This window comes from Balaenoptera acutorostrata, chromosome 2 (genome assembly GCF_949987535.1).
Source record: "Balaenoptera acutorostrata chromosome 2, mBalAcu1.1, whole genome shotgun sequence".
Classification (NCBI taxonomy): Eukaryota; Metazoa; Chordata; class Mammalia; order Artiodactyla; family Balaenopteridae; genus Balaenoptera; species Balaenoptera acutorostrata.
In genome coordinates, this window is record NC_080065.1 from 174,614,391 (window position 1) to 174,630,648 (window position 16,258).

Genomic DNA, 16,258 nt, shown 5'->3' on the forward strand with positions numbered 1-16,258 from the left:
CCGCCCCCGCCCGCCAGGCGCCGCCCCCAACCCTGCCTCCTCGGGAGAGGAGGGGCGACCGCTGGCTGGCCTTGGGGCGGGTGGTGGGCCCGTCCAGTCCCATGGAGCCCGGTCAGTCCAATGTCCCACACTCTGTCCCTCGGGCCATCACGACCCCATTCAACCCAGCCAGGCGGGGTGCGTGGTCCCCGTGGAGTGTGAGTTGGACAGGGGATCTGTCCTTGGAGGGGGGCGGGATCCGTTCCTCACGGAGCCCACCCAGGCGGGACGGACCATTCAGGACCGCGCCCTTGGATCCGGACCTCCATCCCCCGTGGGACCAGATCAGTTGTGAACCCCATACTCCCGTGCCCCATAGGGTCCATTCGGTCAGGAGCCCCGTCCTCTATCGAGCTGTCATGATCCCAGCCCTCTGTAAATCATGATTTCTGTGCCGCGCAAGGAATCCCGTCCTCCGAGGGAACCGCTCAGTCGGGACCCCCGCCCCGGGTAGTGCCTGCCTACTGGGGATCCCGCCTTCCGTGAGGCCCAGGAGGAGGTCCTTTTGGAGTACAACAGTCGGGACGTCCATGCCTGGTAGAGCCCACTGCATCAGGACTCATTCCCCTATGCAGTTCAATGATCAGGGGGCACCGTTTCTCCAGAAGCTGCATCCGAGAGCCCAGCCCGGCAGAAGGGAAAGCTGCTGTGCTAGTGCTCTGGCTGGCTGGTCTCTCACGCATGCGCGAAAGGCTTCCAATCCATTACCCAACCCTGCCCCCAGATGGCCCCGCCCCTTGGGTGACGTCATGTTGTCGCCCCGCCCTTTCTTGGTTACTCTCCTCAGGCCTTCATAGCAAGGAGCGGCGCTCGCTCTTTCTTTAGGGGGCTTGGCCTGCAGAAGGCGGGACCCTGCCTGCCTTGGTCTTTGATTGGTCCAGCCCTCTCCAGAGCTGCTTCGAGATTGGTCGGCTCGTGTTCCTCTCCCCTCCCTTCCCGAGGCTTCCGCTTCCTGTTCTGACGGACGCTCCGGCCGTAACAATGATCGGGGACATCCTGCTCTTTGGGTAATTAGGGGGACCAGAGGATGGGACGTGAGGGCCCGACAGGGTGGGGACGGTACAGGTAACCGCATTCTCCCTCTGCAGGACGCTGTTGATGAACGCCGGGGCGGTGCTCAACTTCAAGCTGTGAGTAGGCCGCGTTGGACCGTGGCTCCATCCGGGGGACCCGTAGCCCCGCCTTCGCGAGCGTGTGCACGCCGTACGCCGCCGGCCCCGCCCCCAGGTCCCAGCCCCAAGTTCCGCCTCCAACCGGGTCCATCCTTTTGTGACTCTCCGCGCCGCCGAGACTTGAACTGCGGACTCTCAGTTCCCGCGGGATCCCTCTGCTCGCACCCATGAGAGCCTCAGACCCATCCCCCGAGAATCTCTTAGCCCTAATCTGTACCCGCAGCCCCGCACCTGGCTCCCTCGAACCACTCTCTCCACCCCGTCGGTGGCTGCAGGCATGACTGTGATTGGCTGGGCAAGGGGTGGCCCAGGGAACATCACTGAACCGCGCGAAAGAGGTCACACAGCAAACCAACGGTAGGGCTAGAGCTCCCCTCTGAGCTGGGGATCAGGGCCCGGGGACTAAGTGGTCTGTTTGTCCTACTGAAAGTGGTCACTGTCTGCTTCTCTTTGTAGGAAAAAGAAGGACACGCAAGGCTTTGGGGAGGAGTCGAGGGAGCCCAGCACAGGTAAGGCCTCCTTTCTGTACCCTGGAATTGGTTTCAGAGAGGACAGTTCTTTTTCATCAGTTTTCTTTTGGGGGGTGGGGGGTGGGTGTGTGTGGGTGTGTGTGTGTGTGTGTGTGTGTGTGTGTGCGTGCTGTTCCTTCTACCCACCTCTGTCATCCACTGCTTTCTCCTACCAGACCTCCTTGCATAGGTCAGCACTCATATCACTTCTTACAGTTATAATTTTCTTTTATGTATGCTGTCATTTGGCTAATATCTAGCTCTCACACTTGACCTTAAGCTCCAGAGAAGAGGCTCCAGCTTGTTTTGGCTCATCTGTGTCCTTGCAGTTCCAGCATTCCAGCATGAATGAATGAATGAGTGAATGAATGAACAGCCTATTGTTTCCAGAATGCTGTAGACCTGTTTGTTTAATTTTCAATTGGATTAGCTTTCAAATAAATCAGGAGATGTCATATAAAGATTGAGATGTATGATTTTTCAAGAAAAATTGGAACATTCTACAAATTGGGGTTCAAGCAACCTTTTGACACCTGTTGAATAGGAGTTGAGAAGGAGGACCCCACTGAAGCCGGGCCTGTGGCCTGTACCTCATCCCAGCCCCCGCCCCCTTATCTTTGTATCATTTTACATGCCTGGACCCTGGAGGCCCTAGAATATATACTTCCTGCTAAATTGACACATGTGACTGTTTGGACTCTAATGGGACCTGTACATGACTATTGTATCCATTCATTCATTCGTTCACCAAACATTTATTGAACACCTACTCTGTACCAGCCACTGTGCTAGATGCTGGGGACACAGCAGGGAACAAGACAGAAGTACTTCCTGCCTTTGGGTTGTAGTCCTATGGGGTGGGACAAACAGTCCCTAAACAAGGAACAGACAGTGAAGAAGAAGATGTCGGGAGGATAGCAGTGGGGTTGCTGCTCTGGCTGGGTTGTGTGGAGGGAAGGCCCTCTGAGGAGGTGGCATTGCGGCCAAGGTGGTGGGTGCTGTGATGGAGCATTGCATGAGGACAATAGGAACCCTAAGGGGCAGCGAATCTGAAGGCAGTCTGACAGCTCCCTTTACTGGGGGCCTGCCAGGTGGTGGCTGCCTTGTTAGGTACTTCCTATGGGTGTTTCCCTCCACCTCCATTCCTAAAAGGTAAGGAGCATTTTCCCGTTTTACAGATGAGGGAACTCAGGCTCAGAGATGTGGCTCAACTTGTTTGTGGCCACACAGCAAATCAGCGACAGCACTGGGATTTGAGCCTGGGTTTTTCTGACTCCAGAGGTTGTCCTCTCAATCACTAGACTGTCCGTCTGTTCATTCATGCATTCATTCAGCAGTTGTATATGTTGCTTACCCACTACATGGAAGGCACTATTCCAGCCCCTGGGGCTGTGATCTATAGATCTGAGTTGGAGCTATGGTAGGTGGGAGATTGGCCACGTGGGCTCGAAAGTGGCGGGAGCATTGGTGACAAGGATAGTCAGAACGGTGGCTTCCCTCTGATCGGGGGCTCCCTGCTAGGCTCCTTCAGACTAGGACTCTGTGTTGGCAGTTGACCCTGTAGATCATGCTCCTCTCCCTCCATCCTCTGCCTGGCTGATCCCTAATATCACAGTGGCTTCATTTATTGAGAGTGTCCTGTAAGGCACTGTGCTGCAGCCTTCACAGTCCCGCATCATCCCCATTTACACAGGAGGAAACTGGGGCACATGTAGGCCCACGTCACCTCTGTGGAAGGTCAGTAAACTCCAGCCCATGTTTTATTTGGCTGCGTTGGGTCTTCGTTGCTGTGCGCTGGCGTTCTGTAGTTGCGGGAAGCCCGGACTACTCTTCATTGCAGTGCGTGGGCTTCTCATTGCGGTGGCTTCTCTTGTTGCGGAGCATGGGCTCTAGGCGTGCGGGCTCTAGAGCACAGCCTCAGTAGTCATGGCGCATGGGCTTAGTTGCTCCACGGCATGTCGGATCTTCCCGGACCAGGGATCAAACCTGTGTCCCCTGCATTGGCAGGCAGATTCTTAATCACTGCACCACCAGGGTGCAGCTCACGTTTAAGGTTGGAGTTCACAGTTTCCCAGTGAGACTTCTGACCCCACCCGCCTCCCGATGCATGCCAGGTCGGGTTCCCCCATTATAGCTCCCATGGCACTTGTCCTAGTGAATAATCAGGTGTGTGGTTACTTGCTTAGTATTTGTTCTCCCTGTGAGCTCCTTAGGGCAGGGACATGTGTCTCATTCCTCCCTGTATCCCCTGCACTCAGCTACTCCCTGGGATGAGTGGCCTTTAGTCAGCGTTTGTTCATGGTAAGAGAGGCTATTTTTGTGATCCTGGGCTCAGAGAAGGGCCTTGCCAAGCAGTGCCTTGAAGACATTCTGGGAACGGATCTGTCTCTGACATTTGCAGTCTGTGCTGGGCCAACACTTATATAGGGTATGCTGCTACGTGTCGCTAACCCTGTGGCATGGACAGCACTGGACTTGTCTAAACCATGTAGAGCAAGACCTTGTGCTCTTCATGCGCTTGGATGGTGCAGCAGTGCCAGGTGGCGGTCATGTTGGGTTGCTGTGGAAGTTTCTGAGCTCCTGCCCAGTGTTCCATCTCTGGTCTGTGGATGACACTTTGGGTAACACCCTTGTAGACCATCTAATCTGGATCCGTTCATTTCATTCTGGAGGCCTCAAGAGGCTGGGCAATCAACTCAGAACCCCAGAGGGAGGTCCTGGAACCCGAGTCTCTGGAGTCTTCTGTTTTAATTAATTAATTAATTAATTGCTGCGTTGGGTCTTTGTTACTGCGCACGGGCTTTCTCTAGTTGCAGCGGGGGCGGGGTACTCTTCGTTGCAGTGTGCGGGCTTCTCATTGTGGTGGCTTCTCTTGTTGCAGAACACAGGCTCTAGGTGCGTGGGCTCAGTAGTTGTGGTTCGTGGGCTCTAGAGTGCAGCCTCAGTAGTTGTGGCGCACGGGCTCAGTTGCTCCATGGCATGTGGGATCTTCCCTGACCAGGGCTCGAACCCGTGTCCCCTGCATTGGTAGGTGGATTCTTAACCACTGTGCCACCAGGGAAGTCCTTCTGGAGTCTTAATGTACCAAATTCCTTCTTCTTGGAGTGGTTTCTGTTCGTTGGCATCAGAGGGGACTAGAGTTAGTCGTCACCAAAGCATAACTCCCATTCTACTTGCCTGAATTAGTATGCTTTTTCAGTTGTAAACACTGAAAACCAGCTCAAAGTGGCTAAAGCAAATTGAAACATCGAAGGGTAGAATGGTCCTTGGGCACATGTGGATTCAGGGCTTAAACTGGCTCTCCAGCTTGTGACCCTCCCCAGCTCTCTTTTCCTCCTGGGTTGGTTTTACTATCAGGCTGGCTTGTGTTGACAAAGGTGACCCTAGAGCAGGGCTTGGCACATTTTTCTGTAGAAGGCCAGATCATGAATAGTTTAGGCTTTGTGGGCCGTAGAGTCTCTGGTGCAACAGTTCACCTCTGTAAGTTGAAAGTAGTCATGGATAATATGTAAATGAGTGGACATGGCTGTATTTTAATAAAACTTTATGGCTGTTGAAATTTGAATTTCATGTAATTTTTGTGGCTCACAAATACTTTGTTGTTGTATTTTTTAACCATTAAAAAATATAAAAAACATTCTTCGCTCATGGGCTATACAGAAATAGGTGGCAGAGGCCAGCTTTGGCCTACAGGCCATGGTTTGCACCCTGCCTTAGAGGACTGGGCTTACATCTTTGCAGTCCAGCTAGCCTGGCAGAAAGCAGGTGCCTCTTTCCCGGTAGTTCAGGCAAAAGTCCCAGGGCTGGCTCTCATTGGACAGACTGGGGTCACGTGCCCTTCCCTGAGCCAATCAGAGGCTGAGTGCTTGGTCCTCTCAGGGGGTTGGTCAGTGGCAGCTATAGCCTGAGTGCTCAGGGCTGGGGAACAGAGGTGGCCCAAATGAAAAGCCATGCTGCCATTGGAACATGGGGGCAGTGGGTGTGGGGTGGGTAGAAGCACACTGCAGCAGTGACAACAGAAATGTTAGCACTGCTTGTGAAAATGCTTTCTGACTTTCCAGGTGACAACATCCGGGAGTTCTTGCTGAGCCTCAGATATTTTCGAATCTTCATCGCCCTATGGAATGTCTTCATGATGTTCTGCATGATCGTGTAAGTCCAGCCCGCCTCTCTCTTTCGTTGTCATTATCCTCAGGGTCATTCTCTAGGATGACCCTCTGATGGTCGTGTTCTGTCCTCACAGTCTGCACTTTTGTGTCATGCTTTCTGCTTTCAAAGTAAGAACTCTCCACACTAGAGAGGAAACTGGGGTCTATAGGAATTAAACTATGTCACTGCAGTCCAGGCTGGAGCTTCGATTGGAACATGGCGTTCTTCACGTCCTGGCTGTGCCCGGTGCCTCAGCAGAGGCTGCCAAGAGATGCCTTCCCCTGAGCCCATGGCTCCATCACCTCTCGCCAGTTCTGTGGATTGTGCTTAGCCTATACTTGACGTTGACCAAAGTGGAAAATACGTCTTGAAAGGCCAGCGTGCTGCCAGGTCTTGCTCCCAGCCTGCTGGAAGCCAGCAGAAGTGTATTCAGGCTTTATTTCTGCTTTTTATGCCTATTTTATTTTCTCATTAGGCTAAAAAAATCCAATTGGATTGGTTTTCCTTTCAGTGTCAGGAGCATGCTGTTAGTGAATTATGAGACTCATAGTAAACAGACTCAGGGAAAAAAACAAGGAGAATCTGGGGTTCTGGGCCAGGCTGTGCCCATCTCCATGTGCTTCCCCTAAAGAGGAAGAGAGTGAAAAGTTGGCTGTCTTGAGTCATTGAGATGCTGAATTTGGGGTTGCTGTGCGGTCCTTGTGCCAGCCCAGTGGCTGTTTGAGGGGATGATTCCAGGACTTAGGAGATCGGGGGAGGAGGGGTTTCTGTGCTGCTGAAAAGTATTTTAGAGCCCAGAATGAGGGCTGTAATGTATGCCCAGAGAGGCCCTTTTTGGGAGCTCACATGAGGCCTGCCTAGGTACAGAGAGGGCTCATGAAGAGATCAAGGAATTCGCAGAAGAGTGTAGGAAGTATAACTAGCTCTCACAGGAAGTAGAAGTGTTGGGGGGCTCCTCCAGCCTTTGTCTCTCTAGATTCCCACCTATCCATTCATTCATTTATTTATTCAGAACTGTCTTTTGAGGGCTGTGCTCTGGGATTACAGTTGAGACCAAAACAGCCATAGTCCCTGCCTTCAGCGAATGCACAGAATAACAGGGATGTAAAATAAGCAAATAGGGGGAAAAATCAGTTGTGAGGTGGAGAATTGGAAGGGGGCTCCCAGTTTAGGAGGGTCAGGGAGAGGTTCTCTGAGAAGATGCCATTCAAATCAAGACCTACAGAACGAGAGGAAGGCTGCCATTTGCAGAGCTGGAGACAGGCACAGTAGCACCAGAAGCAGCACTGGCAAAGGTCCTGGGGCAGAGAAGAACTCGGTGTGTTTTCATCATTTTGTTCTTTTCTGTCCATTGGCTTCATTGTCCTCTCTTACCTGACTAGCTACTTTTACTGCTCTACCTGCTGGCCTGTGACCAGGATGGTAGCCTCAGGCTTTGTGACCTCCCAGCTCAGCCCAAGGCTAGCTTAGCCCGTAGCCCAGTGTCCTGATTTTGATTTCTGGGAGTATCTAGGTGTCACCCAGATCTACTTGGATTGGGGGTTCCTGCTTCCAGCCACATAGGTCAGGGGTCAGCAAACCACAGCTCATGGGCCAAATCTACCCTCTGCCTATTTTCATGAATGAAGTTTTCATGAATGGAGCCCATGTCTGTCACTGCTTTTGCACTACAATGGCAAGGTTGGGCCATTTTGGCAGGCTTACAAAGCCTGAACTACTTACTGTGCGGCTTTTTACAGATCCCTGACCTAGGCCAGCTCTTTCAGCACATGCCGTGAGTGAGGGAAGCTTCTCTGCAGAAAGGGCTCTGTCAGGGAGGCAGTGACTGGCTTTTTCAGGATATCAAAAACTGGAAATCACCTAAGTCTCCAAGAACAGGAGAAGAGTCAGGTAACTCGAAGGACACCCATACGACCAACTGACACAACACCATCATTGATAATGTGCCTGAAGGTCCTGTGTACACAGGAGAATGGTTTGAAAGTAAAGAAGGTTGGGTGTCACCTGTATGCACACTCTGGTGTCAGTTGTGACTTGCACGCAGTAAACATTGAATAAATGCTGAGTGAGTGTGTGAGGGAAATAACTTCCAGTGAGAGAGTTGGAAGAATCTACTCCAGACTGTCCACGGAGGTGACCGTGCTGTGATTGCTGACAAAGTTAGTGGGCTCAAGGGATAGTTTGCTATTCCCTGTACTCATTTCTGTATTGTTGGAGCTGAGCGCAATTGGAAATTTTAAAAAGTCATAAAAAACTTGAAATACAGGGAGAAAGGTGTCTGACGTTTAGAGACCAAGGGCACTGATATCTACGACTTTGAAACATGAAAAATAAGGTAGATGGATCAATGGATAGATACACAGTAAAGCAAAGCAGTAATTGCAGGTGGTGTGTATGTGGGTGTTTGCTGAACTGTTATAACTCTTCTATATGTTGAAATCTTCATTAAAAAAGTATGGGCGGGGAGAAGATAGGGAGAAAATGAGAGTGTCAAACCATGGAAAAGGGTTTTAATAAGTAAAAAGTGGAAGTCAGTCTTCACAATTCAGTATTTTGTAGTATTTTCATATGGTTGTGCAACCGTCACTACTCTCTAATTCTAGAATATTTCCATCCCCCCCAAAGGGAAACCCAGTACCCATTAAGCATTTCCTTCCCATTCCTCCCTCCCCCAGCCTTGGGCAACCATTGATCTCCTTTCTGTCTCTATGGATTTGCCTATTCTGGGTATTTCATGTTGATGGAATCATACAGTATATGGCTTTTTGTGTCTGGCCTCCTTCATTCAGCATAATGTCTTCTAGACTCTTCCACGTTGTAGTGTTTATCAGTATTTCATTCCTTTCTGTGGCTGAATAATAGTCCATTGTATGGATAGGCCACAGTTTGTTTATCTGCTCATCAGTTGATGGATATTTGCAATGTTTCCATTTTGAATAATGCTGATATAAACATCTGTGTACAAGTTTTTGTGCAGACTTAAGTTTTCAGTTCTCTGGTATATAACCAGGAGTGGAATTGCTGGGTCATATGGTAACTATATTTATCTTTTCGAGAAACTGCCAGACTATTTTCCAAAGTAGCTGCAGCAGTTTACATTCCCATCAGCAGGGTATTGAGGGGTCCAGTTTCCCCACATCCTTGCCAATACTTGCTATTGTCAGTTTTTTTGATTATAGCCATCCTAGTGGATGTGAAGGTTGATTTGCATTTCCCCAATGGTTAATGACATTGAGCTTTCATGTGTTCATTGGCCATTTGTATATCTTCTTTGGTGAAATGTCTTCAGATCCTTTGCCCATTTTTTAGTTAGGTTATTACTGAATTGTAGTTCTTTTTATGTTCTGGATGCCAGTACCTTATCAGATATATGATTTGCAAGTATTTCCTCCCATTCGGTGGATTATCTTTTCAGTTTTTTGATGGTGTCATTTGAAGCGCAAAATTCTACAATTTTGATTAAGTCCGATGTATCTATTTCTTTTGTTGCTTGTTCTTTTTGTGTTATAGCTAAGAAGTCATTGCCTAACCCAAGATTATAAGGATTTACCCCTAAGTTTTCTTCTAAAAGTTTTGTAGTTTTAATAGTAGGTCTGTGATCCACTTTGAGTTAATTTTTGTATATGGTGTGAGGTAGGGATGCAACTTCATTCTTTTGCATGTGGTGACCCAGTTGTTCCTGCCCCATCTGTTGTTATTTTTTCAAATAACCTTTTATTTTGGAAAGAGTTTAGATTTATAGAAATGTTGCAAAGGTAATACAGAGAGTTCCTGTATACAATTGAGCCTTGAACAACACGGGGGTTAGGGGTGCTGACCCTCCTCACAGTCGAAAATCTGAGTATAACTTTACAGTTGGCTGTCCGTGTCTGCAGTCCTGCTTCCATAGATTCAACCAACCTTGGATTGTGTAGTACTGCAGTATTTACTATTGAAAAAAATCCATGTATAACTGGGCTGGTGCTGTTCAAACCTGTGTTGTTCAAGGGCCAACTGTGTATCTTTTTAACAATTCTGTGGTTTTCCCCTGTAGGCCTGTATCATAACCTATTCCCAAACTTCATGAACATTTATACAGTTTCTAGGCCTTTTCTATTCCAGATTTTCTTCAGTTAACAGAGTTATCTCTAATAATCGTTTGTTTACTCAAAGGTCTTTTTATTTATGAAAGTCACCACTGACTTGCAGTGATAGAGAATGGGCTAAAATAAAATGTTAGATTCATATCAAGTAGATACTTTTTAAAAGAGTTACTTTTTTTTTAAGTGTACAGTTTGGCAGCGGTGTGTTCACATTGTTGTGTAACAAAGAGTTACTTACAAAATCAGAAAATGATGTAAAATAATCTTAGTGATAGTAACCAGAAAATATTTCCTGAAAGTGTTTTCAAGGCAACCGCTTCCCATCCTCATGGATGTTTCTGCCCTCTGACTTTTCCAGGCTCTTTGGCTCCTGAGCTCCAGATACAGAACCAGAAACCTTCTCAGAGTGTCTCTTCCTCCATTCCTGACGACTTCAAGAATGTTTCTGCCCAGAAAACCGGTGACCTTCCCAGAAAGTCCAAGCTTGTGGTGGGTGGAAAAAATGTTCGCCAAGATGAGCACAGTTTCCCAGCCACGTCACTGTTTTCTTTTCAAAGATATTTTCACTTTGATCTCTGCCTTGAAATGCTGTCTACTTAAAAGAGTTTGAAGGGTGTTTATGTGAGGGGCTGTGGTATCTACATTGTTTAATCAGATCAGAATCCTTCTTCTACCAAACTTTCACTGGAAACCCATTTCTGGGTATTTCTTGGTTTGTTTTTAATAACCATCCTTTTTTGGTTCAAATTATACAGATTTTTAAAAATCTTTTTTATCCAGGGATCTGAAGCAGAAAGGTTGGCTTTTAAGTTTGATGCACCCTCTTATTGGACTGCATTTGTGAGGAATGAACAAGTTCATAGTTGCTGCGTCTGTGTCCAAATTCCTTCCCCATCCCAATGGGCTCTGCTTGGCCACTCCATGCTGCTGAGGTTGTCCCCAGGGCTTGAAGGGTGAAGTGTTACGGGTTCCTGTGGAAGAGAGGTGCAGAGCAGTTGGCAGGGTGGATGGGGGTTTTATGAGAAACTTTGCCTTGCCTTGAAGCCCTCTATTAAAGTAACTTTTGGGGCCATTAATTGTATAGTTTCTAGAATGAGAGTGATTTATGTGGTGATATTGGGACTCAGTTCTGAAAGCTTGGGTTTTGGGGTCTGCTTTTCAAGTGGATGATTTCAAGGTTGAAAAACAAGCCTCATTGGAGGAAATACAGCATTTTGCATAGAAGCTTCTCTGGTTTAATCGCCAACATGACACTTGGGTGGTCAGTGCCCGGATCCTATAGGTGTTTGATTTATTTGTTGTGGTTTTTGAAATCCTAACTTGCAGGTAACCTGGTGGGAGGAATAAATAAATATGCAGGCTCTTAGAACTAAACAGTATTGAAAATAAAGCTCATTTATGAAAAGGACCTTTTGTTTATACATTTTTTAACCAAGAAGTCCTTTGTAAATTTTTTTTATTTTTGTTACTTTCATCGGGTTTTTTTTTTTTTAATTATTGAATATAGTTGATGTAAAATGTGTTAATTTCTACTGTAGAAGTTGACTTTCAGTTTGAGTTGTTTCAAATTACACTGTGGGAAACACCTAGGATTCATTTATTGTGGAGGCTGTCAAAAAGTCAGAAAAGAGGCAACGTTAGATACTCCTTTTCAGTTTTTGTTCAATAAATGTTGGGCAGGAATTGGGCAAATACGATTTTGACGGGCTGCACCTGGAAGAATCGAACGAGTTAGTGATAATGGTGGGATTTTGCTAGGCCAGGGCCAAGTCCACTTGTCCTCCTGCTCAGCTAATTCATTCTACTTCATAGCTTCTGTAATTTATTCCCTTGTCAAATCTGGGCCGAGTATCACCCCGTGGTTTGTAAGTAGCCGGGAACAGGGCTGCTGAATCGGGCTGCGCGCAGGCCGGTGTTCTTGTCAGCAGGAACGGATGTGCCAAGATCTAGGCTGGTCAGTCCTCAAGCCATATGAGTGATGTGAGCAAACCTCCCTGCCTTACTCAGACCGGCGCTGAGGTTTCAATGAGGTGAGGCGTTTGTGTGTCGTGGGGATGCATCGAGCTCGGAGAAGAGAATGCTGTCATTAAGACTTTGTTTCAATAGTTGTATTTTTCACCGAAGAACTATTTTCTCATTGTTCAGTTCTTATAAGCAGTGGAGCTGCGGGGGATGCACATCAAAGGCTGTTGTCCATTTTTAAAGTGGCAACTCATGGGTGTTTATCTTTAGGAGGCTTTTCAAGAACCCGCATTGGCACCAAAGGTTACCCAAGTTTGAATTTTGAGTGCGTAGGGTCCCACAGCTTGTAAGTGCTCATGTTCTGGGTCAGTTAGATGTGGGTTCAAATCCCATCTCTGCTTCTTGCTCATGGGGCCTTGGCTGGTTATTTCTCCTCTCTAAGCCTCAGTTTCCACATCTTTAAAACAGGCCTGAAAGTCAAACCTACTGGTGTTATTAAAAGGTTCAGTGAACTTGAAGGTGAGCCAGGTGCTTGACTGGGTGGCGCCCAGTAAGCACTCAGTACCTATGGGTGTCCTCACTGCCCGAATTTTCTCTCTTCTTGCCTACATTCATTCAAGCAGTCCACACACAGACCGTTAAAGGAGCAATCACATCATTAAAAAAAATTGGAAACAATTTCCAGCATGGAAAACCTTTTCCTGTCTTCCCATCCCTTTTCTAGCATTTTTCTTATACGTATTGGTATATTCAGCATAGTTCCAACAGCGGTAAGGCAGTTTGGGTTCTGCTGTTTTCTTTTCTTTTTTTTAAGTTAAAATATAGTTGATTTACAATGTTTCAGGTGTACAGCAAAGTGATTCGGTTATACATATATATATATATTCTTTTTCCTATTCTTTTCCATTATAGGTTTTTACAAGGTGTTGAATGTAGTTCCCTGTGCTATACAGTAGATCCTTGTTGTTTATCTATTTTATGTATAGTAGTGTATATCTGTTAATCCCAAACTCCCAATTTATTCCTTTCCCCTTTGGTGACCATAATTTTTTTTCCATGTCTGTGAGTCTCTGCTGTTTTCATTTTGACATCATTTCCTTCATATTTTCTGGGCTGCCAGAGAGGCTTCATGGGTCTCATTTTTAACTGTCGTGCAGCGTCAATAAATCTCTTTTTAACCTTGGCCCTCTCATATGTACTTTGAACTTGTACTTTATCCGCTGTTATAAATGCCACTGCGGTCACCATTGTTGTGACCTTTGCTGGCTTCCCTCACTGGTACTTCCCAGAGTACCCGGGAAGGCTACGTCGTCCTGTACCACCACTGTAGCTTTAGCGGCTTTTGTTTGTTTTATTTTGTTTTAAAGTTTCTTACTACCAATGCATGTTCATTGTAGAAAAATTATGAAGTCCAGCTTTGCTGTAAGGGAAAAAATCACCCGTAATCACTTTTCCCCAGAGAGCATCACTCTGGGTACACATTCCTCTGGCTCTTTCTCTATGCATGTGCACTGGGTATGGTAGATACCTTTTCTCTGTCCAGATGGTATCTTTGTATCTTCTGGCCTGCTTTTCTCACCTGATAATATGAGCACATTTCTGTATTTTTACCATTCTTAATAATTGCAGATAAGCCATTGTAAGGACATACCGTAATTAATTAACTAGTCCCCAGCTGATGGAGACTTGAGTTGTCTCTAGCGTTTGTCTATTATAAATAACACAGCAATGAACATCTCGGTGTATCATCCCTAATGGCTTTTTGGGGTCACTTGAAAAAAGAGAGCCCTACTCAATATCTTGTAATAACCTATAATGGAAAGGAATCTGAAAAATCTATATATAGTATGTATTTATGTATTACTGAATCACTTTGTGGTACACTTGAAACTAACACAACATTGTAAATTATATTTCAATTAAAAAAAACTGATATAAAAAGAACAGTCCACCTTAAAAAAAAGAAGGGATGGTAAAATGACTAAACTTATTAAAGAAACTTGCTTTTAAAAAAAAAAAGAGAAATCCACGTTGACAACTTTAGGCTAAGAACCCCCAGCCCCCAAAAACGCATCTTTGACAACTTACTTCTTTGTCTTTGTTTACTTAATGTTCATTCGTTCCTATGTATGTATGTTTATGCATACGTACATACATCTCAAAGACCTGGGTTCTAAGTCCATATCATCTCTGACTGGGAGCGATGTCCAGCCACTTAAGTAGATTAACTTTGCTTAATCTGTGAGTAAGGATGAGGTTTTCAGCTCCACCCAGATAACTGTTTCTTTATGACATCACACCAGCTGGCTTTCCACCTTGGCCTTGGTAGTTAAGGATCTTACCCACCATCTAAGTAATAAATAAATGCCCACTATTGCTCATCCTGGAGAACGTTACATAGAGTTGCTGCCAAGGTGAGAAGCCGCACGTGGAGAACAAAAAGAAGGTAGAAATGTGCAGCACAAGCCCTGGATGCAAACTTTGGGGTTCATATTGGATATACCCCCTTTTGCTTAGTCCACGCTTGCCGTGTTGAGGAGTGAACCCCGTCTCCTTTCTCTAGGTTTCTCATTGCACTTCAGTTCCAGATGCTCTAGAGCAGAACTCAGAAACTAGGGCCTGCCAGCCAAGTCTGGCCCACTGCTTGTTTTATTGGTACCCAGCCACACCCCTTTGGGTATGTGCTGTCTACGGTTGCTTTGGCTGCTTTCCTGCTACGGTGGTAGAGTCGCGACAGAGACTGGCCCACATAGCTGAAAGTACTGGCAGTCTGGCCCATTTACAGAACAAATTCGCCGACCCCTGAGCGAAGGGATGATGGAGAGTCTCAAGGTGCCCCTTCCTCCCAAAGCCACTCAGGTGAAATAGTCTGCATGCCTTGTGGTCTGGATTTTAATAAAGACATGTACAAACTTGATGAAAATGGAGCTGGCCATTTTCAAGTGATGTGGTTAACAGAGCAAACCCAATTTTACTTCTTTGGATAGTTAGGGAAGAAATCTCTCCGGGCTCCCTGGGATTCCTCTTAAGTAACAGTGAGAGATGTGATAATGAGATTGGCTCTCCACTGAAGTGGTTAGATTAGAAAAGTCAACGAGGCATTTCCTTTTCGTGTCAACCATTTTTATTGTCTCCTTCTTAACCAAATTTGAGTTTATGAAATATTTGACAAACCATCAGGAAAACCTGATGTTTTCCCGCATTGATGAAAGACGAGTGCTGTTTGTGTATAAAGCAAAAGGCATGCTATTAAAAAAAAAAAAAAGATGTAAATTCTACTTGGGGGTTTGTTTTCACCATTCCCTTGATTTTCATTATGCAGAGGAAGGCACTTTACCCCCTTCAAGCTCCTTTCTAGCACTTGAGAGTTCCTAGAAATGAGTTTGGTAATAGCAAGTGTTCCTGGATAAGAAATTGGGCAAAGGGATCTGTAGCAAATTGGAAATTCAAAGTCCACATTTTTCAGTAAGAAAACGGCAAGGGCTCATCATCGTCTGGCTCTGTGGCTTTCTTTTTGGCCAGTTGGGTGGTTTTGGATTAGACCAGGGGTTAGCAAGCTGCTGCCCACATCTGGCTCCCCGCCTGTCTTTTTACTGCCCACCACCTGTCTCTTCATGGCCCGGAAGGCAGAATGGTATGTTTTTAAATGGTTGAAAAACAAATCAAGATGAAAATGGAAGGAAATTCACGTTTCTTTGTCCATACGGTTTTATGGGAACTCTGTCACACCCACTTGTTTGTGTATCGTCAGTGGCTGCTTTCAAGCTGCAAGGACAGACTTGAGTCCTTGGGACAGAGACCATCTCACCCACAAAACTGTGAACATATTAACTGGCTGACTTTTCATGGAAAGATTGCCAACCCCTGGACTAGACAATTAAAAAAAAAAAAAGACATCTTATGGGTGGTTCATATTCATCTGTGTTTAGTTTGCATTATTGTGGCTGTTAGTGGTAAATATGGGCCACAAGAATATATATATATATATATATATATATATATATATATATGTGTGTGTGTATATGTATATGTATATATATACACACACATACACATACATAGAGAGAGAGAGAGAGAGACTGTGCTTGGGGAGTTTGTAGAAGTTATTTTAGAGGGAGTAAAGCTTGGGTGCATCTAATCAGAGTTTATTATGTGAATCAGGGAAAAAAGTGTAAAAGAGGGTTGTGGCGGAAAGCAAGATGGAGGTCTGGCTCAGACCTGGCCTCTGTCCCTTACAGAGTGTGACATGGGGCAGCATCTTGGCTTGTTTGTGCCTGCATATCCTTGTCTATGATACAGAGACAGCCTTGACATGTGTCTGTAACCTGCCTGATGTGGGGCAGGC

General features: G+C 46.2%; 1 protein-coding gene across 2 annotated transcripts; it reads left to right on the forward strand.

The window, feature by feature from the left end:
- Positions 1 to 903: 903 nt before the first annotated feature.
- On the forward strand, positions 904 to 15,575 carry SMIM7 (small integral membrane protein 7). 2 transcript variants are annotated; one of them, XM_007195525.3, is made up of 5 exons: positions 904 to 1,046; positions 1,128 to 1,169; positions 1,668 to 1,720; positions 5,782 to 5,872; positions 10,310 to 15,575. In XM_007195525.3, the coding sequence occupies exons 1-5, from the start codon at positions 1,021 to 1,023 to the stop codon at positions 10,323 to 10,325; spliced, it is 228 nt and encodes a 75-aa protein (XP_007195587.1). In that variant the 5' UTR covers positions 904 to 1,020; the 3' UTR covers positions 10,326 to 15,575. The 2 variants fall into 2 exon arrangements, with proteins under 2 accessions (XP_007195587.1, XP_007195586.1); XM_007195524.3 differs by lacking the exons at positions 904 to 1,046; positions 1,128 to 1,169 and adding an exon at positions 1,176 to 1,568.
- The last annotated feature ends 683 nt before the right edge of the window (positions 15,576 to 16,258 follow it).